Below are 26,841 nucleotides of genomic sequence, written 5' to 3'. Positions count from 1 at the left end.
CCAGAATAAGCGTGAGCAGGGAGAGTGGTGCCAAGATTTCAGTTCTCTCAAGTGAGTCCAGTGTTTAAAGAAACAGTTTTCCTTGAAGTCCCTAAATTCAAGGCATGTACTTCATCAGGAGCTCAAATAGGGAGATGGTGATCTGTTCCAATGCTGAGGAACACTAGATGTGCTGATCGTTACAAAAGGGCAAGTGAGGCTCCAACAAGACACCTTCCTAAGGTGTCTATAAGGTGTCTTCCTAAGGTGTCTAAGAGCAATCTGGAATATATGCCATTTTATCTAATTCCACTTGGGACCCACCCCTCAGTAAGATGATTCTACTGGTGATACACTATTCCGTTTCTTTCCATTTAGTTTATCTTGGAAGTTGTTCTAAATCAGTATCTATAGATGTCTTGTTCTTCAAGTGCTTATTGTAAGCTATTTCACAGCATGAATGTATGGGATGTTCTTTGGAAAGAGTTCTATTTTCATACCATAAAGAAAGAGAAATGTCACCATTAAAAAAGACACAAACTAAGAACAAATTTACAAACCAAGAATATAACATTTTATTCATTTCCGGATTATGAGTATTACACAGCATATACATATATTTAGATAATATATAAAACAAAGAACAAACCATAGGAAGAAATATCGGTCTGAAATTGCCTTTACGGGACATCTTTAATTCTGTAAGTTCATGGTAAATGTATCTCCCCACACACCGAGGCAGGCAGCAAGATAAACTCTGGCATTCATGTATCAAAGGACAGCTTATCCCCCACTGTACTTACAATGCACGGCACGGTCACTGGTAGCCACGACCAGGGACGCCAAGGAGTAGGTAAAAGAACCGCAGCACAGTGAACTAATATAAATATTTGCTTTTTGCATTGTCCTCCAGATAGTTTCCTTTTTAAACTAAGAGTCATATCCAGGGTCTATCCCTTGAGTTGCATTCGAGTTATTGCTGGAGGGGAAAGAAAAAAAAGTAGAATAAAGGCATCAGTTTAAGTTATTAGAAAACAGACGGTCAGTGCCACTGATCCCCTACCTCTAGTGACACTCAAGGGGATGCTGGACTGTGGGGAGATGCATATGTGTCACCAGTGGGCAGGCATGTAAGCACCCATCGTCGTGTCAGAGGGGACAGATCAGCTGATAGTAATTTGGGGCTGATGAAGAGGTCCAGATGAAGATATTCTGCAAGGAAGGCCTGGGAGCAGGAAGCAGCAGGATGCCCCCCAGGAGGGACAGTATCACTTCATGGAGGTGAGACAGCAGTAACAGAACATTTCATGGGATCATTCCTGATTCAGTGCTGGTGGTGGACGACCTAAGACCTTATGATGTAAAAGTCCTCCATACTCCATGTCAACAGAGAGAGGTTCTGCAGCTGAACTTGTAGAACAGAGCACTTTCCAGGGACACAGCTTCTCCAACTCACTGTCTGGCCTTCCTCTGAGGAAAGCTGGCTTACCTTTGCCTTATTCTGAACTGGGAGATACAGTTTGAACTCTGCTGGCAGTTCGTCTTCTGAGTAGAGTCTGTCTGAGAAGTAAACCCGTCGGATGCGACAGTTTGCATGGATCTGTGGATGCAAGACTTAAAATAAGTCTCTTAAAATAAGACACAAAATATGATTGTCCTTCCTCTTTTCCTGATTTTCCTCGAGCCCCCCGCATGGTGTTGTCAAAGCTTCACCTCTTTGGCATCTCCTCAGCGTGGCTTAGAGGTAGATTCTGACAAGAGGGAGATTTTACTTGCTGTATTCTCCCACTGTATCTGAGCAGATTCCTGAGTAGGTCCTGGGCCTCTCTGAGGTGAAAGCCCCCTGGACAGTGACTTGGGAACTTTAGCCTGAAACCCACACTGTTCTGTCACCTGGGTCACAAGCCAGTAACAAACAGAGCCTAGACCCCTCTCCCATTTGGGGCTCCATCTGGAAAAGGAGCCAGTACCTGCACCCTGAGGGTCTCAATGTAATTTGTGCCATATGCCCGCCGAGTGAAGTCTGACAGGTTGAACTGAATCTGGTTCCAGCCGTCATCCAGCCGCATGGGCATGGTACAGATGAAGGGTTTGACCCTGGTGGTGCTCTGGTAGTTACTTGCCCGAAACCGCCGACGCACATTCTTGTCATCTAGTACCTATGAAATATAGAGAAGAATCACATTAACTCCATCTTGGAAGAAGCAAACAACCCTGATAAAACAAGGACCTGAAACTCCCACAGCCTGGTTTCCCAAGGCTGAGACCCAAGGGAGAATAAACAAACCAGATACAGGTCACATTGGATGCAGACGGCCTGGAAGTAGCTAGTTTATCTTGTCTGTTGCCAAGACAACACCAGCTGCTTATGACATATGACACATGCATCAGGCCCCCAGACCATAGCATGATTCCATAAACATTCTTCCCTTTGAAAAATTAAAAAAGCTAGACTTGAGACCAACAATAGCCCAGTGTTAAATAGTAACTTCCCAAATGGACACTACTCTAACCCTCAAGCTTTGAACTCCTGTAGCTACTGATTAGATTTTCTAGATGCTTACTGCTTCTTTTAAAACTTGGCATTAAACTTTGATTAATAATACCAAAATTATGCCATAATAATAATGGTTGCATCAAGTGTACAGCAGAGGCAGAAAAGAATACATACAAAAGGATAAAGATACTTTCCTGCAGCCACTTTTTTCCTATAAATTGACAGGACACCTCTTTGGTATAGCCAAGAGTGTAGAGATTCATGTGCACATACTTACCTGTACTTCAAAGGTAAAATATTTCTTCAGGTTTTTGATAATCATGACAAGGAAGGGAAGTTTAATTCCCAATGTTTTCTTTGGGTCTGCAGGACATGTGATATATGTGGTGCTGTAGAAAGAGGAAACACCAATAAACACACTACTTGTCTTTTCCTTTGTAGTATGCACAGCAATAACACTCAGTCCAAGAGGATAAATTGGAAGGCAGATCTAAAAGATCCAGATATGTCATCCAATGATCCCTCAACCCTTAAGTTAAGCTAATGCGTTAAAAAAAATGCTGGACTCTGAAACAAAAGCTTAACATAGCACTAGACATCAACAATAAAATATCTGAAAAACAAAGCCAGACCCGTGGATCTGGAAGTTCTTCCAGTGAAAAAAGATTTAATTCTGGTCTAAGAAACTATCAAATGATAGAAAACCAAAACTAAGACCATTGTAACACTGAAAACTACCCTGGCCACCCACTGGATGATTACTGTAAACCCATACCTCCACATAAACACATCTGAGTTAAATAGTAATAACTAAGACTTATACAGCACTGACTAAGTGCTAAGCAGGTTTTAAGTGTTTTATACACATTCACTTATTTAATCTTCACAATAATTCTACAAGGAAGATGTACTGCTATTATCCCTATTTCACAGGTGAGGAAACTAAAGCCTGGGGGATTAAGTAACTTGCCCAAGGTGAGCTCTAAGTAGCAGAGCTGGATTCACACCAGGCTTTCTGACTCTGCAGTCCATGCCATTAACCTCTATGATGTACTACCTCCTGGCATTCCGTGTCTCTGGGAGAACATAGTGGCAACCTACCTGACATTTGTTCCTTCAATCTCTAGCACCAGGGACTGGATGTCATTATCAGTGATTCTTTTGATGTGGCCATTCCGTACCTACAAGGGAGGAAATTAAACTGGTTAGTACTGAAATATCGACAAATAACTCTGTTAAGATTTTGAAGGCTGAATAGGACTATTTAAAGCAGCGGTCCCCAACCTCTTTAGCACCAGGGACCGGTTGTGTGGAAGACAATTTTTCCACGGACCGGGGTTGGGGGTGGGGTGGGATATGACGGCTCAGGCGATAATGCGAGCGATGCAGAGTGGCAGACGAAGCTTCGCCGGCTCGCCCGCCACTTAACTCCTGCTGTGCGGCCCGGTTCCAAACAGGCAGCGGACCAGTACCGGTCTGTGGCCTGGGGGTTGGGGAGCCCTGCTTTAAAGAAAACCACAGTAGCCCAAGGGGCATAACACAGAAGTCTGTGACACCATATGTTAAAGCTTATGTGAAAGTAAGCCATGCTATTACCTCTATACAGGGCCCAATCAACCACCACAGGAATTGCAGGCAATTTGGCAATCTATAAATCAGGACAAATTTCTTCCCAAAGAAATCAACTCAATTTAGATTCAGCCAACGTTTACCAAGTGTCTACTATACACTAGGAACATTCCTAACAACAACGAGCTCAGTCCTAACAACAACAACAAAAATTGCAAGGTCGTTGGTGTTGTTTCCACTTTACAGACGTGGACACTGACACTCAGGGAGTGCAGATGACACACCCTAAGTAAGAGTGGCAGGATTAACGACCAGGCTTTCCACTGCCCTACACTGCCTCACATAGTTCTCTGGCCAGAAAGGCCAAATGCTGAGTGTCACTGAGAGGGAGGGTAGCAACCAAAAAACGAACGTATTACTACCCCAGGTTTACTCCTACTTCATGCTTCCTTATCTTCTTTTCCCCAAGTTTCTACTTTTTCAAGTATGAATTCAAGCCCCATCTGTGCCACACACAGAAGCCTTCTTTAGCATTTTCAGTCTACACTGACCTCTCTTCTCTCTGATTCATTTTTCTTGCTCATGTAGCCTAGACTATATAATTTAGCACTTCATCCTACATTGTTTTGCATTGTTTGCCGCAATATGTAGGAGGAATATGGTGGAGAGGAATCAATATTCGATACGGATTCCTCCTCTCAAAACATATTTAGGAAAGCACAATTATCTTGAAGCATTACACCCAAGCACCTTATATGGACAGAGCAGAGACATGCAAAGGCACTTCTGAGACAGGGCTGGACTGTTAGGGCTGAATGTATTAACACATGAAAAAGATCAATCAGGTTTAGAACCAGATGCATCAGAATGACAAGCATGTGGTCTTTTTCTAGGTATAGTGAAAAGGGCTGCCTGTGCTGTCATATTCAACAACTCATCATGTGGCTTTCCATGAGACTTGCATATGGGGAGAGAATACAGCGTTGAGTCTGATAGTTGTATTATTCAACACAATTATTAATAATATGGCATTCTGTCTTTAGACATCAGCCTCTGTGTGCTCTGTTCCTGTTAATTTGATCCACTTGTGGTGTGCGTGGTATTCCCCAGGTAACACCTGATATCACTGCCCATCTTTTTCTGCCAGATGCAACTGAGTCTTGTCTCCTCAAAAAAGTATAAGCTGAAGGATAAGGACCAAGTATTAAACATCATTTATATGTTCTATAATGCTTAGTACTCTGCTAGGCATAAACTAAGCATTCAAATATTTGCTGACTTCTGGAATTTGTCACCCTAAGAGTTGGCACATATGAAGAGATTCAAGGATTTTTTTAAAATTCCTGGATAACATATCCACCATGGGCTATTATGGGAAGCCAGAGATCCTAGGGTATATCACAAAGCCAGGGAGGTTACCAGCATAAAGAATGCCTTCCCACAAATCATCCTTTGATACCCATTGTCAGAGACAGAATGCTGGGTGGATGGGCCCCAGATCTCTGCCAGTGTAGCATTTCTGGATTCTCAAGTCACAAACATCACACTGAAGTGCTTCTCAAACAAAGCTGGCGACATCCAATGCCCTCCTGCTTTGAATTCTGGGCCTCTTTCCAAGGGAGATTAAAAGCACAAAGACTTGGATCACAAAGACTTGTAGCACATGCCAACACTGCCCACCTCATTCCCCATATAAATGCTCCCAAAGTGGCAATATTCCTCCTCTATTTGCTAGCCCACAGCTGCTGTGGAAAATCATGCAGACTTCTTGGTAAAGGAGGAATTCATCAAGAAATTTTTCCATGTAATATGTTGCAGGCACATTGATAAGAGCTGACAGTATCCCAACAAGATGCAAACACTAATTTTATAACATACCACTAATTATTCTCTATAACTTCATTCTTTCTTAAAAAGGTACCAAATGCAACAAACCAGATGGTTAAATTTAAAGGATTAAGTAATTAGGGTCCAAAGACTACTATTGCTAAAAGGCAACACGTTGCAATTTATCCAACATTGTAAGTGGGACCTCAGATCTTACATCCTGGAAGGTCTCTCTGACCACAGTCACAGGAAGCCTCCCTCAGCTCTAGAAAACCCAGCCAGATTTCACAGGGAGGAAATGTTAGGACATTTGCCTTCTGCCCATCTCAAAGTTTATAGCACTCCAGTAAATGTGACTACTCAGGTCTTTACAGAAGAAAACAATGCCTTACACTGCACACAGAAGCCAACAGACTAAAAGCCAAAACAGACTTTGTGTATTCTTACACTTCTGTCCCAGGGGCAAACTAACTTTCAGTTGGACTGTCAGTAACTTCTTAAGAGAAATTTCTTTCACAACAAACTACCACACTCACAAACTTAATTCTTACAAAATTAATTAACGTAGCCCGTAAAACACGAGAACCCAGAGGGGGAAAAGGCAGCTTTTTCAAAGGAATGCCCAACAGTCTCTCTAGAGTTTTAACCTGCCTAGTGGCGAGAACAGTCTAAATAGAGCTTTGCCCAAGGAGAAAGTTCAGTCCTCAAAGAAGAAAAGTATTCTCATATCACAAGCTGCCAGAGCTTTAAAATCAAATTAAGTTGATTTCTTAGTGAATTATGATTTTTCTTCTTTATTAAGTTCAAAGGGCTGTAAATACAAATTCACTGGAAGAAGAGTGGAGTGAGGCCGGGGGTGCAATTAACCAGAGATATGGGTGGGAAATGTCCCCAAACCTCTCTCTAGGCTCTAAAACTACGATCAAAGGAGAAAGACAGGTGGACAATTTGGGGCAAGGCCTCCCAACCACCCTGGCAATCTGGCTGTCACTGCCTTAAGTTGTAAAGGTCTTCCAGGAAGCAAGCCCCTCCCCAGTCCAGCTTCTGACAAACATGTATAACAAGACACATGGACTCAGAAAGCATCAACTTCCTTTCCTTAGCTTCTTCCAGTTCAGAGGCCACTAGGCAGGCCTGGCTTTGAAATGAAGATAAGATGAACTGGTCAGCATTTATTGCACATGGTGGAAGTAGGTTTTATTTTACTTCCCTCTCTAAATTAGAAAGTGCCTATTGTTTTTGACTTGCTAATTTTTTTAATTTCATGACACATTCCTGTAGGTGTGGCCTATGAGTGTTTTATTCCTCCAAAATAATGATAATAAATAAAGCCAATCTTACAATTTTTAATTTCATGAACTCCTCCCCCCACCCCCCACCGGCCCCAACTATGAGGTGGAGTTAATTTAGAAGCTTCAGAACCCAGGCTACTGGCAATTAACAATCAGAATGGTTCTCAGCCCCTGCAGGCACCAAGAAGGGAATCTTCAAGCCCTTTTTTGCAATCACTCTCCCAGGCTTTCCATGGTTGCTGGGACAACTAATAAAGAACACTGATTTTTTTTTTCCCCCAATGTAAGCCCCAGGGAGGAGGGTCAAAGCTGAGGGGGGAAATACTACTGGGATATGGAGGAAGCTGGCCAATGCTCTATATTTCATCAAGTGCTTTAAAAATAACACGAGTTGTATCCGTTCCCTACTCCCACCTTTCTTTTTTGTGGCTCCACCCACTTATCCTGGCAGACAGCTGAGCCCTCAGCCATCTGGCATCCTAGTCTTAATGACACATGTTCCAATTTACATTAAGCCTTTAGAGCTGTCCATTTCAGCAGGAAAGTTTCTGCCCTGAGCTAGGGGCTGGGCTCTAAGTCAGAAAACAGGCAGAGGGAGACCTCTGTGGGGAGAGCTGGGCATAGCTCTGTCTCAAGGCCTGGGCCTTACAGGCTCTAGTGGGTTAAAGGCTTCTCACCCTTTGCGGCACTTAACAGGGACTATCCAAACAGCAGACAGGCAACTTTGGACATTTACAAACAGCCCTTTAGTTAAAGTAAGGACAATAATATGTATTGCTAACCAGGCTCTTCCTAAGAATGCCTTGAAAGGGCAAGTGTAACTAAAACCCAGGCCTTTGCCCAATTATAGTAAAAGCTATTTTTTGGAAAAATGAATAACATCCTCAGATTGACACAGGGATAATCTGAAAAAAATAGTTTTAGTACTTTCATGTCCAAATGCTCTCAATTCTACTACTAGAAATTTAACATGTACCAACAAGGTTTGCTAATTAAAAGTTAGGGTGTGGGAACTTTTTTTCTGGAGAGAGACTTTGTTCATTTTTAAAATTAGGAACTGGGAATGGGAATCTAATATTTTCCAGCAACAACCACAAAAACTCTGGTTCTAATATTTCGTTTGGGAATGGGGAGGATCAGCAGCAGAAAGAAAGAGAAGCTTGTATGAATTAACAGTCTCATGTAGTAGACTTTTAGGGTATTACCAGTAAAGTCTGAAAGTCACATGTTTTACACAGGCATAAGTGGGAAAAGAACCTCCTGGTATTTTCTTTAAAAACCAGAAGTAATGTTTACATTAAACATAAAAAGTCCTTTAATAATGTAGTATTTGCTGATCCCAGAAGTTAAGGGAGCATTAAGAAATCCCTAATTTCTGCTAAACTCTTGGTTTGAAAAATTACAAAGGTCTCTATCAGGAAGCTTACCGTCCAGCCAGGAATACAGATCTTGAGAAGCTAATTTCAAGCATGATGAGAAGGAAGTAGAGGTTCTATAAGTGGATATAAATTAACTTAACCTGAGGAAGTACCTTTGCGCTGAGACGTAGAGACTAACGAACAGGGGTAGGAGTGGGTCCCAGCAGAGGGGCCGGCAAGTACAAAAGCCTAAAGCGGGGAGAGAACAGACTTCTTTCAGTTCAGTAGGAGGTCAATACTAGAAGGGGGATCCTGTGGGACGTCAGCCTGGAGAACTAGTTAAGCAGGTACCAGACCACAGTCTGTGTGGCCTTAGAGCCATGTTAAGGTTTTGGATTGGGAAAGCCATGGTACACTGACTAAATTATCCTCATTTCAGAAGTCTGGAGTTACTGTACTTCCTATTCCTAGGCATCTGAATATCGGGCTCAGTTATAAATTTTTCACTTACTCTTGAGCAAACGCCTCAGTTCCCTGCCCTACTTAATACTGTGTGCCATAACTGTTGCTAAGCATTTATATACATCTTCATTTAATCTCCATAACCATGAGAAGGAGGTGGATTACAAGATGAGAGAACTGAGTAGTTGAGTACTTGCCCAAGGTTACACAGCACAGGACATATGACAGAGCCAGGACGCAAATCCAAGGTGTCTGACCACACTCTGGCACTGGGGTTTCAAGGTAAGATACTATTCTTCCCCCTAAGGAACCTGTAGTCTAGTGGGAGATATACAATAAACAGGCAACTGCCATTCAGCGTGATATAGAGCGCCACAGGAGCACAAAGGAGACATAAACATTATTTCATTGGGAACTTAAGCTGAGATTTGAAGGATGAGATGGGGGGAGGTGCTGAGAACTTCAGAGTGTCAGATAAATGCAGGTATTGCAAATGTAGCCACACCCCCAAAATGAATTTGCAAATTAAATGTTATTATGAATATGGCATTCACTCCTCATATTCATAAGGAGACACAGAGCCTAAATGAAGCCAAACCTAAGTTTTCCAAGACTGCTCTTCACCGTAAACAAATAACAGAAATTCTCTCTCCATAAACTAAGGAAGGAGAATAGTAAAATTTTGTGAAATCAAAATATCTAACAACTAGAAACAGGCACTTATAGCCAATATGTACCTACTAGCAGAGGGCAGGGTCATTTCTAGATAAATGTGGACAGTCCTTCCCTCCCTCCATCAAACTTTGCCCTTATTACAACTTCTCCTTATTTGGAATCATGGGAGTGGGGAAAATGTCTTCTCTTCCCTAACTTTGTATCTCCCCAAATCTACACAATGCCTGTCACTTAGCTGTTGCTCAATAAATCTTTGATAAGATTATCAGTTCCCAGTGTTTCCCCTTCTGGACTGGATTCCCAACACTTTCTGAGGACTTTATAATACAAATGAGTAAAGGAACACATACACCAAAGCCTATGGATCTGGCCCCAAACTTTCCCTTTTTTCCTCCCTTTCCTTCTCTTGCCTCAAGGGGGAAAAATTCACAGATAAACACTTTTCAATCTAGTCTAAACAAGAAGAGTAGAAACATATAATTCACTTTTACTATTATGAGAATTTTGCTTAAAATGAATGTTCCTCTAAAGGTTTTCTTTGCCAAAATGTCCACTTAATTTACTCCATGTAACCCCGCCAGTTGATCTAACAATGTTTTCACACAGGTTTATGTCATTAGGGTACCATCCGACCTCTAGTGGCGTTGTTAAGGGACACAGTGCACCATGGTTACTTTGCTTTTTATATTCCGCGTGCAAACATGTTGACTACTCAAAAAGCTGCATTTGAAAAATAAAACACACTACAAAAGATCAAGCCCGGAAGGGTTAAAATGGGGCAACTCTGATAAAAGTTTCACCTGATAGAAATGCTGAGGCCTCTCTACCACTGGAATTCTTTGTGTTGGTAAGTTCTCTGACCTGCTCTGAAAACCTCTCCTCCTAGATCAAGCCCCATTCTCTATATCAATTGCCTCATATCGACACTTTGGTTACAATCCCAAGTTCAACTGGCATACAATCCACTCTCTCCTTGCCTTTGGACAGTCCAAAATTAAGTCAAGCCACAGCTGAGAAGCCATCATCTTTACAAAGTTCCCAGGTACACTCATTCCGGGTTCTCTTTGTAGAGGTACAATTTCGGAGTTTAAAGTGTTTTTTATTCCAATTTGAACAAAACCATGGAACTGAAAAAGTCAGTAAAATGTAGGAAAACAGTTAAGAGCTGCTCTCTTGGGTAATAAGTAACTCTTGGCATTAGCTCTAGTTTGTGGACAGAATCACTGTGAAAGAGGAGAGCTGGTCAGATTTCTCACACATGCGTAAGGCCAAACTCATTAAATTCAGATCTTTCAACTATCTTATAAAAATGACACTGTGAACACACCATCCCCAAAGCTGCTCTCAGAAAGCAGAATTCCCTAGTGGCAACAGGCAGAAGGCTGTCCATGTTCTCTCCTAATCTCTCTATGTGGCCCCAAACCTTCATCTGTGGATAAGGGAAGACAGGAATTGTTCTGAGATGATACCCAAAATTCTTGGCCTCATTACCAATGAACTGCTTATTTAGATTATCCTACATTCTTCTCTATAAAAACAGCATTCAACATACCACCTCTCTCCATTTTCCCCGAAGGACTGAAGTACTAAGGTTATACCCTAAATCACCTGTCTTCTCAATGTAGAGTGCTTTATATTAACTTATATTCAAAAAAGGGTACAGATGACTGGGAATTTGCATGAGAAAGGAAATATCAAAGTAATTAAATGCAGACCAACTCATAGATTGCTAGGCACACATGCCCCCAATCAACATCTCCAAAAAGTGGGCAGGGTCACCATCTCCCAGTCAGTGAAAGTTATCATCGAGTGGATGCCTGAATAAAGATGATGAGGCTTGTACTTGGCGTTCAGCTTGTTAACACAGACAACACTTTATCACCATTTTGCAATTTCCCTGATGGAGATCAGCCACTGAAGGCAGAGTACAGACCCCAAGTCACAGTGAGTGTGGAGCAGGTGCCAAAGGCCACCGAATTCTGGCTTGGTTGGGATCAGTGGGAGGAAGGGAGCAAATGAATGAAACCCAAACATAACTGAGTTCTGGCTGTGCCTCTATAAGGGGGCCTGGAACAAAGGCTCTGTGTCTAGCGCCCAGCACAGTGCCTGGTACAACACAGGATATCAGTAAATATTTGTGAAATCAGTGAACAGCGGTTCCTTTCATCTGCGCGTTCCCGAAGCAACCTCACGTGAGTTTACGCTTTTCATGCCGTGAGACGGGCACTATCGACCCCACCATATAGATGCGGACACTGAGGCTGAAGAACCGACTGGCCCAGTCAAGTCTGCGGCGAGGGACCACTATCCTAACCACACTACTGCCGCAGGACACTGAAACCCCAGGCACGCCCACCCCACAATGCACCCCCCGCTGCTTACACGACGCCCCCACATGGCGCCTCAGTCACGCCAGGCTGGGGACAGGGGATAGCAGAGACCGCCCGGCCTCCCCCAGGCCCTAGTTCGACACAACTACCCGCTACCCCGGGCCCAGCCCCGGGCCCCCGCCCCGCCGCCGCCCCCAGCCCCTGACCTTTTTGTCCCAGATTTGCAGGGGCTTGCTGCCAATGCTGTAGAGGATAGAAAGGAAGCCGCTCTGGAACGTGTTCTTGAACATCTCGCCCGCGGCCTTCTCCTCAGCCGCGCCGAAGCCGACCTAAATATGGGCACCAAGTGGCGAAGGCAAAACAGGGGGCCGGCCCTGGTCCGAAGAAGGGACGCTGCGCTCCTGACCTCCCAATCGGTAGCCACAGACAGCTGGACTTGGACGCGGGACGCGGCGTCCGTGAACTTCAGCTCCTAGAAGAACTACGCCACCTAAACCCAGAAACCACAGCAACTGCCTCCCGCGCCGTTCTCCCCTCCTTAAATGGAGGCGGCGGCCTCCCGCCGCCTGCGATGGATCCCTCCGCCCACTTGAGCCCGCCCCCTGAGAGCGCTGAGCCCAATCCCGCCACAGGACTCACAGACTTCCTGTTCCTTCCGCTCTTAAGCCCCGCCCTAGTTCCGCCTCCTCGTGAGAAGAACTCCTTTGCCAAGGGACTATTTTCCCATCGTTGTCCCATAGCTGCTTCTAGAAAGCGGAAGGAGACAGGATTATAGAATATGTTGTTAGCAGCTACGTGGTGTCATGGAAACCTGGCGGGGGTGGGGTCAAAGCGCGTGAAGACCAGGCCCCGCCCCCTAAGGGGCTAGGAGGAGTTACAAAGGCAAAAGAAAAGTGAGGAAGGGCACGGAAGGTGGCTCGGATAAGCTTACCTGGTGTCCTGCGAATGACAAATAAATACTTGTTGGCCGAGTACTGGATAAGGTTAAAGCAGCTAACCAGTATTGCGCAGTAACTGTGCTAAATGCCTTACAGGCATCATTGCTTTAATTATTGACAGGATCGTTATGAATACTCCACATAACTTGTGGGATGAAGTCAAAGCAATACTTGGAGGAAAGTTTATCGCCTTAAATGCATGATTAGAAAACAAGGCCTGAACATCAGGATAAAAGCAGAAATTAATGCAATTAAAATAAAGTTGAGTTGGTTGAGTGGAATAAACAGCTGGGTTTTTAAAAAAATCAATTCTTAGAATTTTTTTTTTAATAAATTTATTTTTATTTTTGGCTGAGTTGGGTCTTCATTGCTGCTCACGGGCTTTCTCTAGTTGCGGCAAGCAGGGGCTAACTTCTTCGTCCCGGTGCAGGGACTTCTCCTTGTGGTGGCTTTTCCTGTTGTGGAGCACGGGCTGTAGGTGCACAGGCTCACTAGCTGTGGCACGTGGGCTCAGTAGTTGTGGCTCATAGGCTCTAGAGCGCAGGCTCAGTAGTTGTGGCACACAGTCTTAGTTGCTCCGTGGCATGTGGGATCTTCCCAGACCAGGGCTCGAACCCATGTCTCCGGCATTGGCAGGCCGATTCTTAACCACTGCGCCACCAGGGAAGCCCTAGAACATTTTTTAAAAGACATAAAATAAGCTATGGTATTTCAAGTGTGGAAGAAATCCCAAATGTTGGAAACCAGTCACTCACTGAGCATTTACCTGGATATTACTCTGTGTTCAGGCCTGTGTTGGGTATTGTGGCTGACAGAAAAGGAGTTTGCAGCTAACTTCACTGTAACAACTAATGTCATCATTGTAGTAACTAATAATTCCTAACATCAACTGAGCATTTATTTTGTGTCAGGCATATAATAGAGTGCCTTAGCCTTTATTAAATCATTTAATCCTCATGGCAATGCCGTGAACAGTCCAACCAGAATTTCCAGACAGAAGGAAAAATATGGATCTTATTACAGCAGAAAGTCAAAAATGTTTATACAAAGCTGTTATTTTTGGATGATTTCTGAGGACTCTGTATAATTCAGGTCAGTGAACAATTTATCCCTTAAGGTTATTAAATTTTTCAAAATATCCTAGGGGGAAACATAATTACTGTACATTAAATTTTCACGTGCACCTGAGTCTATTGCAGGATTTTAAAATTCTGCTCTCTTGAACGCAGACAACACCAAATGCTGGTTAGGATGTGGAACAACAGGAACAGGAATTCATTGCTGGTGGGAATGCAAATTGTACAGTCACTTTGGAAGACAGCTTGGAGATTTATTACAAAACTAAATATACTCTTAATAGGATTCAGCAACGCCACTCCTTGGTATTTACCCAAAGGAGTTGAAAACTTATGTCCATATCAACACCAGTACACAGATGTTTATAGCGGATTAGTCAAAATTGCCAAAACTTGTAAGTGACCAAGACATCCTTCAGTAGGTGAACAGCTAAATAAACTGGTACACCCAGACAGTGGAATATTATTCAGCACTATAAAAGAAATGAGCTATCGAGCCATGAAAAGACATGGAGGAAACTTAAATTCATGTTACTAAGTGAGAGAAGCCAATACGAAAAGGCTACATACTGTATAATTTCTACTATATGACATTCTAGAAAAGGCATGGAGTCAATAAAAACATCAGTGCTTTCCAGGGGTAGGGGGGTGGGGAACGATGAATAGTCAGAGCACAGAGGATTTTTAGGGCAGTGAAAACATTCTGTATGATACCATAATGATGGACACATGTCACTATACATTTGTCCAAACCCATAGAATGTAAAACACAAAGAGTGAACTCTAATATAAACTGTGGACTTTGGGTGATTATTATGTGTCAGTGTAGGCTCATTAATTGTGACAAATGTACCACTCTAGTGGGGGATGTTGATAATGGAGGCCATGCATGTGTGGGGGCAGGAAATATATAGAAAATGTGTACCTTCCCCTCAATTTTACTGTGAACCTAAAACTGCTCCAAAAATAAGGTCTTAATTTAAAAACAACAACCTTAGAACTATCTTCAAGACCTTGAGGTAGACAAAGATTTCTTAAATAGGACACAAAATGTACTAACATAAAAGAAAATATTGATAAGTTGAATGTCATTATAATTTTAAAAGTCTGTTAATTAAAAGACAAGATTAAGAAAGTGAAAAGGCATATCACGATCTGGGAGGACGTATGTGCAATACATACACCAGACAAAAAAAATCTTTTATCCAGAATATATAAAGAACTCCCACAAATTAATAAGAAAAAGACAGAAAACCCAATTTTGAAAAACAAAAGAAAATATTCAAATGACCAATAAGCATATGGAAAGATGCTCACCATATCTTGTCATCAGGAAAATGCAAATTTAAATCATGAGACACTGCTGCAGATCAACCAGAATGGCTAAAATTAAAAGGACTGACAATACCCACTGATAGGGAGGATGTGGAGCAACTGGAACATTCATACTTTTTTTTTTTATATAAGTTTATTTATTTCTGGCTGCGTTGGGTCTTTGTTGCTGCGCGCGGGCTTCCTCTGGTTGCAGCGAGCAGGGGTTACTCTTCGTTGCAGTGCGTGGGCTTCTCATTGCAGTGGCTTCTCTTGTTGTGGAGCACGGTCTCTAGGCGTGCGGACTTCAGTAGTTGCAGCACGCGGGCTCAGTAGTTGTGGTGTGCAGGCTCAGTAGTTGTGGCGCACGGGCTTAGTCGCTCCGCGGCATGTGGGATCTTCCCAGACCAGGGATCGAACCCGTGTCCCCTGCATTGGCAGGCGGATTCTCAACCACTGCACCACCAGGGAAGCCCACATTCATACCTTCTTGATGGAAGTATAAATTGGTTCAGCCACTTTGGAAAACTGTTTGATAATGTCTACTGAATCTAGACATATATATACTCTGTGACTGAGAAATTCTAATGCTGGGTACCAAACAGAAATGCTTGTTTATGTCCATAAAAGACATGTACAGAAATGTTCTTAGCAATGTCATTTATAATAGCCCTAAACTAGAAACAACTCAAATGTCCATCAACAATAGATGGGGACTTTCCGGGTGGCGCAGCGGTTAAGAATCCACCTGCCAATGCAGGGGACACGGGTTCGAGCCCTGGTCTGGGAAGATCCCACATGCCGCGGAGCAACTAAGCCCGTGTGCCACAACTAGTGAGCCTGCGCTCTACAGCCCGCGAGCCACAACTACTGAAGCCTGCGCATTCTAGGGCCCACGTGCTGCAACTACTGAGCCTGCGTGCTGCAACTACAGAAGCCTGAGCGCCTAGAGCCCATGCTCCGCAATAAAAGAAGCCACCGCACCGCAACGAAGAATAGCCCCTGCGTGACACAACGAGAAAGCCCGCGCGCAAAGACCCAACGCAGGCAAGAAAAAAAAAAAAGAAGGGGCTTAGTTTGTTAACCTGCAGTTTGGGTAGAACCACTGCAGAAGCAGCAAGCAATTCTGTGCCTGGCCCAGAATCTCTGACCATGAACGAATCACAGTCCTGCGTTTAGATAGAATATCTCACCTTGGTGGGATAAGTGTCAAAATACACACAGAGACTATGGGAAGTAAATCAAATTCATAATATCAGTAATCCATGTCAAACAGAGGAATAAGTTTGATTATTGTGATATTTTGTTATTTAAGATATTTGAAATAGTTAACTCATTTAGAGGATTAGAGGATATGGTACTTTGAATTTAATTTGAAATGCTTAAAGGAATTTGAAATTAGGTCTGCAATTTTAAAGTGCTAAGAAAATTTAATTAAGTTTGTAAACAACGTTTGATTGATTAAATCTATGAGTTTAGACTTAGATATGTTAGTATATGAATGCTTAGGAAGATTTCAGCAGATTTTAGGTCTTTCATATTAGCTATTGGAAGTGTTTGAGCAAATCAAACAGACTAAAAATGTGGTTTACTTTGAAATTGTCTAAGGAAACTAGATTAAGTATGTGAGCAATGTTTATGGTTTAACCCATTAAGTTTTGAATTAAGTGAGCATCAAAGATTAACCAAAATAAATGTTCAAATTTACGTACAAAACCAACCAGTTTGTAGTTATAACAAGATTTGTAGACACAAAACAAATTAGATTTTTAAACGTACAGCTTCTTTCTTTTTTAAAAAATAAATTTATTTATTTATTTATTTATGGCTGCTTTGGGTCTTCGTTGCTGCGTGCAGGCTTTCTCTAGTTGCAGTGAGTGGGGGCTACTCTTCGTTGTGGTGCGTGGGTTTCTCATTGCGGTGGCTTCTCGTTGCAGAGCATGGGCTCTAGGCACACGGGCTAAGTAGTTGTGGCTCAAGGGCTTAGTTGCTCCACGGCATGTGGGATCTTCCTGGACCAGTGCTCGAAGCCGTGTCCCCTGCATTGGCAGGCAGATTCTTAACCACTGTGCCACCAGGGAAATCCCAAAACGTACAGCTTTAATAACTAAGATATTATATAAAACACCCAGAACTCCAAGAATCCCTTTTAGAGCACAAAAGCCCTGGTTACTTGCTAAAATCCAGTGGACAGCATCTGTTTATGTCAGTCTGAGACCAGAAACTCCAAGCACCTGGCCACTAAAGGACACAAGGGACTTGCCACACACTGTAAGGCAGAGATTATTCTTCACCCCTCCCTGCTGATGGGAATGGGGAGATATAGGAATGAGGTGAGGGGTTGTGCCTAGAGAATCACCCTTAGCTGGGAACAAAGATGGAAGACTGCCCAAATGATTGGGGTGCTCAGCTAGCAGACGGAGGACCGCTGAATCCCAGCTCAGTGGTTATATCCAAAGACATCGTTAAAAGAGCCAGTGGCGGGCAGATGAAGCTCCTGCTAATCTGAGAGTGAAGTTCAAAGGGGACTGTGTTGGGACCCTGCATGTTATTGTTATTTTTAAAATTTATTTTTAAACTTAAATACAGTAAAATATACTCCTTTTGGTATAATTTTTTTTAAATAAATTTATTTATTTTTAATTTTTGGCTGTGTTGGGTCTTCGTTGCTGCACTCCGGCTTTCTATAGTTGCGGCGAGCAGGGGCTACTCTTTGCTGCGGTGTGCAGGCTTCTCATTGCGGTGGCTTCTCTTGTTGCAGAGCACGGGCTCTAGGCGCTTGGGTTCAGTAGTTGTGGCACGCGGGCTCAGTAGTTGTGGCACTCAGGCTCAGTAGTTGTGGCTCGCGGGCTCTAGAGTGCAGCATCAGTAGTTGTGGCGCACGGGCTTAGTTGCTCCGCGGCATGTGGGATCTTCCCAGACCAGGGCTCGAACCCGTGTTCCCTACATTGGCAGGCGGATTCTTAACCACTGCGCCACTAGGGAAGTCCCTTTGGTATAGTTTTGAGAAAGGTACCAAGTCATATAACCATTGCCACATTTAGGATACAGAACAGCTCCATCACCCCCAAATTCCCTTATGCTATCCTTTGTAGTCAAACCCCCCAGCCCCCAACCTTAACCCTTGACAACTACGGGTCTGTTCTCCATCCCCACAGCTTTGCCTTTTCCTGAATGTCATATAAATAGAATCATCCAGCCTTTTGAGACTGGCTTCTTCACTTAGCACAATGCATTTGAGATGCACGTTATTTTAAAAGTTTGTAGAATATTCTGCAATGAGTTGCTCATCCATTCCACCAACCAGACCATTCAGGCCAGGGATATTTTAAAACATTTACCAGCCCTTTGCATGGTTACTTTTGAAGGCATCCCCATAGCATTTCAAACATTAAAAGGCAGCCATTTTTCATATTTAAGATCACTTTTTTTCCCTGTACTTTTTTTGGAATTCTCAGTTCACAGGATTGGAGAGACATTTACTTACATTTATTAAATTTTTATTTTGCAACTTTCTTATGTTAGAGCCAACACCCTTCTTTCAAGTCTGAAATATTCTGTAGGTCCCTGGAAAGCTCATAGACCTTGGACACCATGCTCCAAGTGCCTGACAGAGCCCCACAAGAATTCCATAGCTAAAGGCATCATGGTGCCAACCTACACCAGTGAGAGAAAGCAATGGAAGACTACTTTCTCTGAATTACAATGCCCTTCCTAAAAAAAGGAAAAAAGAAAAAAAGAAAAAAAGCATATGGCACAGTAATTCTTTTTTTGAAAAGATTTTATCTCACAAAGGTACAGACTGTGTAAGAATGTATGTGCAAATTTGTTCATTGCAACAATACTGGTAAGCGTCTATCCATAAGGGATTGCTTCAACTGTGGTACATTACACAATGGAATGCTATACAGCCATGAAAAGGGGTGGGGTAGATCTATACATGATAACAGTAAAACTTTCCCAACTAAGTGAAAGCACAAGTTGCAGAAAAAGAATGCAAAATCTGACTACCTTTCTGTCAAATAAAAATCATTATAATTTTAAAATGTTAGTAAATGCATAGAAAATAGTCGAAAAATACATGCCAAATTTAACTCTGGTTTTCTCCAAGGGAGGAAAGTTTTTGGATGTGTGGGTATGTGGTTAGGGTGAGGCTGTCATTATTTACTTTTATGTAACATTTGAATTTTTTGCCATGAACATATATATTACTTTGGTAATCAGGAAAAGTCAATAAATATTACTTTAAACAACCGCAATACAAGCAGGACTACTGAAAGATGTGAATTGATGTTCTGAATTTCCAAGCACATTGTGGATGAGCTTCAGACTATTCTTGGGTTAGTGGGTTCCTTGTCTCCTCTCAAGGCCAAAACAACCTAAGCAAAAACTCCTCCTTCACCTTCTTCCTACAACTGAGTACTCTCCTACCCAACAATTATCATCCACAAAACCCAAGTTTATCTTGGTTGAGAGGTTTCTGGAAAATAAGACTTTCCCACTGGTTGAGAAGGGAAATTGGATAAAGCTAGCGTTTCAGTTCTGCATGGCATCTAAAGAACTCCCAAGCCAATTGACCGTGTATGTGCTCTGAAGAGACCCTCCCTGTCGGGGAAGGCCCTCAAATGCCAGCGGGTCAACATGGTGGTAACATGCTATGTAGATTAACACACACATATGAAGTACCACGTTCATAAGAGTTTCATGGACATGCTCATTAAAACAAGGTATTGAGATGCTGTCTCAGACACGTGGGAGACCAAAAGAAGTTTACAGAGCCTTGAGTCAAAAAGGGCCTCATGAGAGAGACTGCTTGAGAATACGAGGCCGGTGATGGAGCTGGAAAGGACCAAGTCCAGCGTTCGGTGTCCTGTCAGCTGGTTGGGGGCCTGCAGGCCCTCACTCGCTGGTGTCTGGGGGCAGGCACAGTCTTGAGCTCCCACACCTGAGGAATGGCTTGGATACAACAGGAGCTGGTCCAAGGGACACTGACGCCATGGTGGCCCTGAGGGACCTCTTTGCTTTCCCCCTATACTTGCTTCAAAAACTGTGAGCGTCCGCACCTGGGTTCCCATAGTCACCTGTTCAGGACAAGCAGCAGAGAAGACAGGAGAAGGGATATTGGGCAGACCAGTGGCTTTTGTGGAGAACTAGCGGGCGCCCCGTCTAGCTGCCCAGGTGTCGGGTCTGCCCGCCGCTTCTGCTTTACAGGCGGTGGGAGGATGCAGGCCTCAGCCAGACACAAGGCTGGGCAGCCACCAGGTTGTTGTTTTCACCTCCCCGTGGCATAGCTGTCCTGGGAGAGGACTGAGGGCACCAGGGAATCTCATTTGTAAAACAGGTTTCGTTTTCTCACTTAACAGACACACCTGGTGCTTCTATTCCACCTTCCTTCACCTGTGACTGGGCTGCTTCTCCTCCCATTCACGGGAGCTTCGGGATAATCTGAACCCCAGACCCAACCCCTTCCCCTGCCTCTGGGCAGCAGACTCAACCAGCCTCCAAGGTAAGATGTTTTTTGGAAGGGGGCGTGGCGCGGTGGTGGGCAGGATTGGGAGGTGGAATGGAACACGGTGATGCGCAAAGGGAAAGCAAAGAATGGGCTAAGGCAGCTTCCTGAGTTCGCTAGAGGTGACATTTACCTACCGCCTAAATGGTTGGTTGACTCACCTGCTTTGGAAGGAGGGGTCCACGGAGACGTACGCGTTCAAGGCGAGGCCGAGGCCTGGCTCTCCTGGCTCGCCAAGTCTGCTGGAATCACCTGCGGTCCCCCATTGCCAGGGCTGGTTCACATACCTCTTCAACTTCTCATCTCTGTCAAGAGCGTCCTGGAAACGGCCCTCCTCACCTCTGGGACTGGCCCTCTTCCCTCTGGCTAGAACCTGGCTCAAATGCTCTTCTCTCTGTCCTCTGTGGCCACAGGTCTCGTTTAATGGCCCCTTCCGCACTGAAAACTCTCCATACATTTCTTTTAAAACCTTTTATTCAATAATATATACTTTTAAAATTATAATATGTAACCGCCCATCATGCCATATACGCCCCGTGCCCCCACTGGAGTCTGTGGTCAGCTAGTTAACATGGTCTGCTGGAAAAAACAAGGCGGCCACGGGGATGAGCCAGGGGCGCGGGGGAGCAACAGTAACCAACAACCATTTCGCATACCCTTCACATTTCCCATGCTTTCTGGGTCAGGAGGAAGTCAACAGGAAGCCAAAGGCGTGTGAACCTTTTACATTCAGAAGTGAGGTTTGATATACGGTGGTGGGCTGCCCTTCGGTTGGTCTAGTTCGTGCTCGCCAAACCTGCCACCGTTTTGTGTCTGCTCACGGAACGTGATCTCTCTACACACGTTAAGACGTTTGATTTGGTTCTTGTTCTGCTTATGGAAAAGTGGGAGGAACCGCAACAGACCTGGGGAGAGAGATGGGAGGAGGGGAAAGATGGCATTAATCATTCTGACCTGGAGTGAGGACAGGCCTCCACTGGCCTGTGGCTCCCTTCTCTTGTGGAGCACCGGGAATGGTATACAAGCCTGACTTTCCCATGGCACTTTGTGGAAAACCAGGTAAGAACTGACTGGTTTCAGGTTTCAAATAGTACCCTTTTTCTTCCTCTTCTTATCACCACTTACAGAGGCAGTCTTGGTCCCAGCCTTACTGGACCGAGTCCCTCCCCTTTTCTCGGGTCCAGGACGCTGATCTAGAAGCACCAAAGCCTCTTGTCTATTCTGTGTAAGCCAAGCTACAGGCTCAGCAGCCCAGCTCCAGATATCCATCAGACCTGACCAACTTACTTATGTCTTGGGACCAAGAATCAGATGACTGTATTTAGAGGGAAAGGGCCCAGTTCACTAATAAAGAGCAAAAACAGAGCTCAAATATTTTTAACTCCCCCCTGGAAGGAGCTGTCTGGCATGGCCTGAAAACCTCATTCCTCCTTCCATGTCCAGCACAGTGGAGTGGGTCGTGAGATGCCAGCAGAACTCTAGAAGCAGCAGCTCATAATGGTGCCACAGCAGGGTACCGACAGAAAGGACAATGTATCTGGGAAGCGGTCACACAGAAACATTTCATGACCCAAACTTTCTTTGGGTACAGGAAGGGTTCTACTGCTTAGTATCTGAGAAAGGCTGCATGGTGCGTAAAGTTAAGAAATGACTCTTCAGCAGATGACTTTCAAGCATCCCACTCCACAGAGGGATCAGTGAGAAGCAAGCTCACTGATGAAAGACTCCACCATCTGCCAAACAATGGCGTGTGCCCGCCTGTGTTGCAAGAAACGGGGCTGGGGAGAGGTTTTCCTAAATGCAGAACACTCTGCCACAAGGTAAAGTTGTGCAATGAAATGGTCAATCCCAAGCAGGATTGACAGGTTCTGAGTGGTACAATTCAGAAACAAGTACCAAGAAACAACCCCCACACCACCCTAGTCCCACCACTTCTGCTCAAGTCAAGTCTTCACACCAAGGTGATTAACTGCAGCCACCCACCCACAAAACTTCACAGTTCAAGGTTTATTCTTCCTCTCCCCCAAGAGACAGGAAATACAAGTTTAAGGTCCTCATAGCAGTGGCTTGTCTCCCACTTGGGAAGGCTGGTGATTCTCAACATGCTGGTGATTATCAACATTTTTATTTATGAAAACAGGATTTAACATGGCATTTTTCTTTCCTCTAAAGGGCAGCAGCACATAAATCATACATCAGTCATCCAGTGATACAAAGAGGTGGTCAATTGTGTCTGAAGTAGTCATTAGTAAAGGATCACAACCCAGGCAGTGTTGCTTTTCTGCAAACAGAAGAAAATAGTCGGCTCCATGCTTCTTGAAGATTTATCCAAGCTTTCCACTGGGTGTCAAGATTTCTGTCCCAACCTCTTAGTCACCATTTACAGCAAGAAAAGCCAGCAAGTGAAAAACTGTTAATTTATTGATTCAATGAATTAAAAAAAAAAAAAAACAATCCCCAATACATGCAGTTCAGGATTAAGTATCACATTTGTAGCACATTGTTGATTCTCTACACAAAAGTATGCATCACCTGTATAATCCCATAACATCACTTCCCCCCGCCTCTACAATACCTGGTTGGGGTCATTTTCACTGACACATTCACGTAGCTCCAAAGCATATGTTATTACTGGTTTTCTTAAGCCAGATGTTTCCTCGCCACCTCCCCTCCCCTCATCCCTACCTTGGGGTTAGTTTTAATGGCAAGATGTCACTCAGTCTTAGATTTATTAAGCTCACTGACAAACTTTGGCTTCTTGTGTGCTCATATGGACCCTGCTTTTGCTTTCGGGTTTATATCTCAATGGCCTTGACTCTGATCAGTTACTATCCACTCCTGTTAAGTTGTAGGAGGGAAGATTGCTTTTTCCTGTGAGTGCTCATGCAGTAACACAGATTCCTAAACGAATCATTAATCTGAACTGGCATTAAAGGAGACTGTCAACGGGGCTCTCTCAGATCCATTTCAATGCATATATAAAAATTCTTCCGATTGTTTGTGTCCCAAAATAATTTTGCTTCCATCCTCATCAAAGCAGCACCTGGGAGAGGCTAAGTCATTTCCCTGAGTAGACGCAGACTGAGACCCACAGCCATGGGCTGGCTCTCTCTGGGACTCAGCATCTGCCTCAAGAGCACCACCTTGCAGTCCCACTGGAACCAATCCTGGGGGCGTTCCAGAACTCAGGGCACGTTCCAGAACTTGAACTTTGTGCTCCCTTGCTTTCTTCCCTCAAGAAGTCATGCCCCGCCACCTCAAGATCTACCTTTCAACTGTTTTCACTGATTCCCTTTCTTCTTTTAACAGCCCCCTCTCCTGTCCTCTCTCCCTGCCCCCAAGGATTATAAGCTCTTCCATCTCCTCTAATCAATCAGTTGGAGAGCACCTTCCTTCTCTGCACGGGAATACATATGCTTTGAGCCTCGTGAGTACCAACGTGCCGGAGAATGCCTGTGAGGAGACCCAGCAGAGTGACTGAGGCTCACGTGCCTCACAGAACTGGCTCTGGCACTCCTCTAAGTGGTAAGATGACCCGGGAATGCTTGGTCTGCATTATACACTCATTGGTTGCTCCCACCTGGTCACTTACCACGGGGCTAGGATAGGACAGGGGCAGGCCAGCTGATAGGATCACGGGGAGAGTGAACTGCAAGCAAACCTGATGAAAGTATTTGCACTTCATCAGTTCTGCTCTCGCCATGGGATTTCTCAGCTGAAGCAAAACCTTGCAGTTATGCTCACCTGTGGCCAACAACCTCTGATACACCGATCTGTATTTGGCACGGGAACCTTCCGTTCTCACCATACCGGGTCTATGTTCTTGAACACAGGCAGTACCTGAGATGACAGTGTAACACTACCCTGTTCCCCACATTTTTTTGCTTTTCTTTAGGAAATAATAGGTCCTTATCATAGGCACTTTTAACCTGTTACAAGGTAATGAAGCAAACAAAATGTCTAATGAAAATTACTGAGATGAATTTAAGAAATAATATGCTAACTGAAAAGGATATTGGGTGGGTAAATCTACCACAGCTTTGTCTAAATGTAAGATTAGACTCACTCACACACACGCACGCTCTCATCCCTCTTTTGGAACTCTCCAAGACTGCCTCCTAACCCAGGTAAATACTCTAAAATCTCAGGGGAGCTAGGTCCATCTGGACACAAAATGGTTCTGGAGATAGGTAAAAGAGGAAAGGTCTGGATGAGACTCAGTTCAGTTTGGCAAAGAACCACCCACAGTCAGTCAGCCAGAAGTTGGGTGTCAAGACCAGACTCAGAAAGGAGTGAGCATTTTAAACTCAGTTATGCTATATGTCTAAGGCATGAAGAGAGGTAAAAAGTATAGGTGGTGGAAAAGTAAACTGTACACATAAAATGGAAGAATTACTCCTTTGCCAAGCTGCAGTCACAAAACCCAAGGACAGGCAGGTGAGCTGTGTTTGCATCTACTACATCATGACCAGAGGAGAGACAGTAGTCAAGTCACCTGACTCTTCTCCGCTGCTTCTACTGCCTCTGTGGGGACCCAAGAGAAAGAAACGGGGTTACTACTTCACCAAGACCCTCCAGTAGGCTTCCTCTGCCTGGTCCAGACCGGCAATTTAAAAAAAAAAAAAAAAAAAAGAAGGGTGGGGGGAGGGAATGGGTGACAAAGGAGGAGATGGGTGGGGCAGGAAAGACACACAGTGGCACATTTCCCTGATAAATAATAACCAACAGTTCGGTGTTGCCTAGAAGGGCACATTAGAAGGCTTTTGATAATCCAAAACACTGAGTTTTGCTGCCTGACATATCAATATAGGTTCACCCAAGAGCTCCTGTCTTGTTTTTGATTTTCAGGTAGAACAAATGTATACATTAATATACAGAATGTGCAATGAAGGCAGGTAGCATTGGTATGAGAACCTTAACTGAATGCATTTCCTGGCTTTGGGATCTTGTTTTATTTGAAGTTCCCACTGACCAAACGACAAAAATAGCATCTACATTTAGAGATAGGACCTGCTACCAATACCAATACGATTTTATTGGGATATGGAATGTAAACAGATGTTTTCAAACAACCTAACCTTATAAAAATGTATGGCATTATTAAATAGTAATAAAGAAATCCTAAAGTGTGATGTGGTGGTAGACACCTTGAGCTCCAGCCTAGTGTGAGAGGTCCCCACAGCTGTAGCATGGCCCTGCAGCTGGGGTCAGGGGACTGCTTGCAAACTATGTTGATGACAAGTCCCCAGAGTGACATCAGCTCTATTTTTTTTAAATTTTCTTAAACAAAATATAGCTTCCTTTGCTAACGTGAAGGCTAGCACAATGGATCCCAAGCTTTGATACTTGCCCCAGCAGCTCCACTCCTTTCCCCAAGTCGCTTGTATGCTACTCTCTCCGGTCGCCTGGGTTATCGGTGGGTGGCCCTGCCCACACAACTCCAGTCCCTGCACGTGAGAAAGACTTATCTCTGCCAACACATTCATGTATTACCTATCAGAGCTTAAAAATGCAGATTACCCTGATTACAGAGGGAAACTGTTTCTCATGGGGATAAAAAGGGGTAAAGCATGGGAGGGGAGTACTTGTTTTTTTCCCACCCAATCCGTCTTTCCTGAATAAATTCTAATAAGGACGCTTTTTTTTCTCCCTCCCTGACCTCCCTGAAGACTGACTTTCCAGCTTTAGTTATGGTTGTGAACAAAAAGTCTTTGTTTCAGAGACGTGCGTTAAAATAGGTGCACACACAGGGATGTGCTGGGAAATGAAGTTTTCCTTAAGAGGCTGGAAAAAAAAAAGCTACATGAAAAAAATAGCAACAAGATTTTATGGTTAGGCAAATCAACGAAGGTTACACTGAGCTCCAAGTTATGCACTTAGCATCCAACTTTTGATGAGACAGATGGACCTGTCCATGGCATCAGAAGGTTTAAAGTGATGCCTCCTGACATCAAAGGGGACTCCTGTGAGAGTGACTGCAGTTTGCTCCCAAATGAATACACTTAGAAGAAAACTGCA

The 26,841-nt window shown here is 43.9% G+C and overlaps 2 protein-coding genes across 4 annotated transcripts in view; both read right to left on the bottom strand.

Annotated features, from left to right (window-relative positions):
• Nucleotides 1–530: 530 nt before the first annotated feature.
• On the bottom strand, nucleotides 531–12,558 carry CFAP20 (cilia and flagella associated protein 20). The gene is made up of 6 exons (XM_082369098.1): nucleotides 12,196–12,558; nucleotides 3,578–3,657; nucleotides 2,754–2,865; nucleotides 1,950–2,138; nucleotides 1,469–1,579; nucleotides 531–958 (listed from the first exon to the last, which is right to left on the bottom strand). The coding sequence occupies exons 1-6, from the start codon at nucleotides 12,277–12,279 to the stop codon at nucleotides 953–955; spliced, it is 582 nt and encodes a 193-aa protein (XP_082225224.1). The 5' UTR covers nucleotides 12,280–12,558; the 3' UTR covers nucleotides 531–952.
• An 8,721-nt stretch (nucleotides 12,559–21,279) lies between these two features.
• Nucleotides 21,280–26,841, bottom strand: part of CSNK2A2 (casein kinase 2 alpha 2) — a 39,515-nt gene continuing 33,953 nt past the window's right edge. For 2 of the 3 annotated variants that reach the window (XM_082368988.1, XM_082368990.1), the window contains exon 12: nucleotides 21,280–21,728. The gene's annotated coding sequence lies outside the window, so the exon portion shown is untranslated. Of the gene's footprint in view, nucleotides 21,729–22,932; nucleotides 25,348–26,841 lie in introns of those variants that run through there. The other variant, XM_082368989.1, reaches the window with a different exon arrangement.

This window comes from Balaenoptera borealis (genome assembly GCF_965194805.1).
Source record: "Balaenoptera borealis genome assembly, chromosome: 19".
In the NCBI taxonomy this organism is placed as follows: Eukaryota; Metazoa; Chordata; class Mammalia; order Artiodactyla; family Balaenopteridae; genus Balaenoptera; species Balaenoptera borealis.
The sequence above is the reverse complement of the archived record's forward strand: the minus strand, read 5'-3'. Positions and strand labels throughout refer to the sequence as shown.

What these genes read in the sequence shown, in the direction of transcription:
- CFAP20 (XM_082369098.1), bottom strand. Translation starts at nt 12,279, where the DNA reads ATGTTCAAGAACACGTTCCAGAGCGGCTTCCTTTCTATCCTCTACAGC. An exon ending in ATTTTACCTTTGAAGTACAG is followed by an intron (nt 2,139 to 2,753) that starts GTAAGTATGTGC and finishes TATATTTCATAG; the next exon opens with GTACTAGATGACAAGAATGT. An exon ending in TTGAGACCCTCAGGGTGCAG is followed by an intron (nt 1,580 to 1,949) that starts GTACTGGCTCCT and finishes TTGCATCCACAG; the next exon opens with ATCCATGCAAACTGTCGCAT.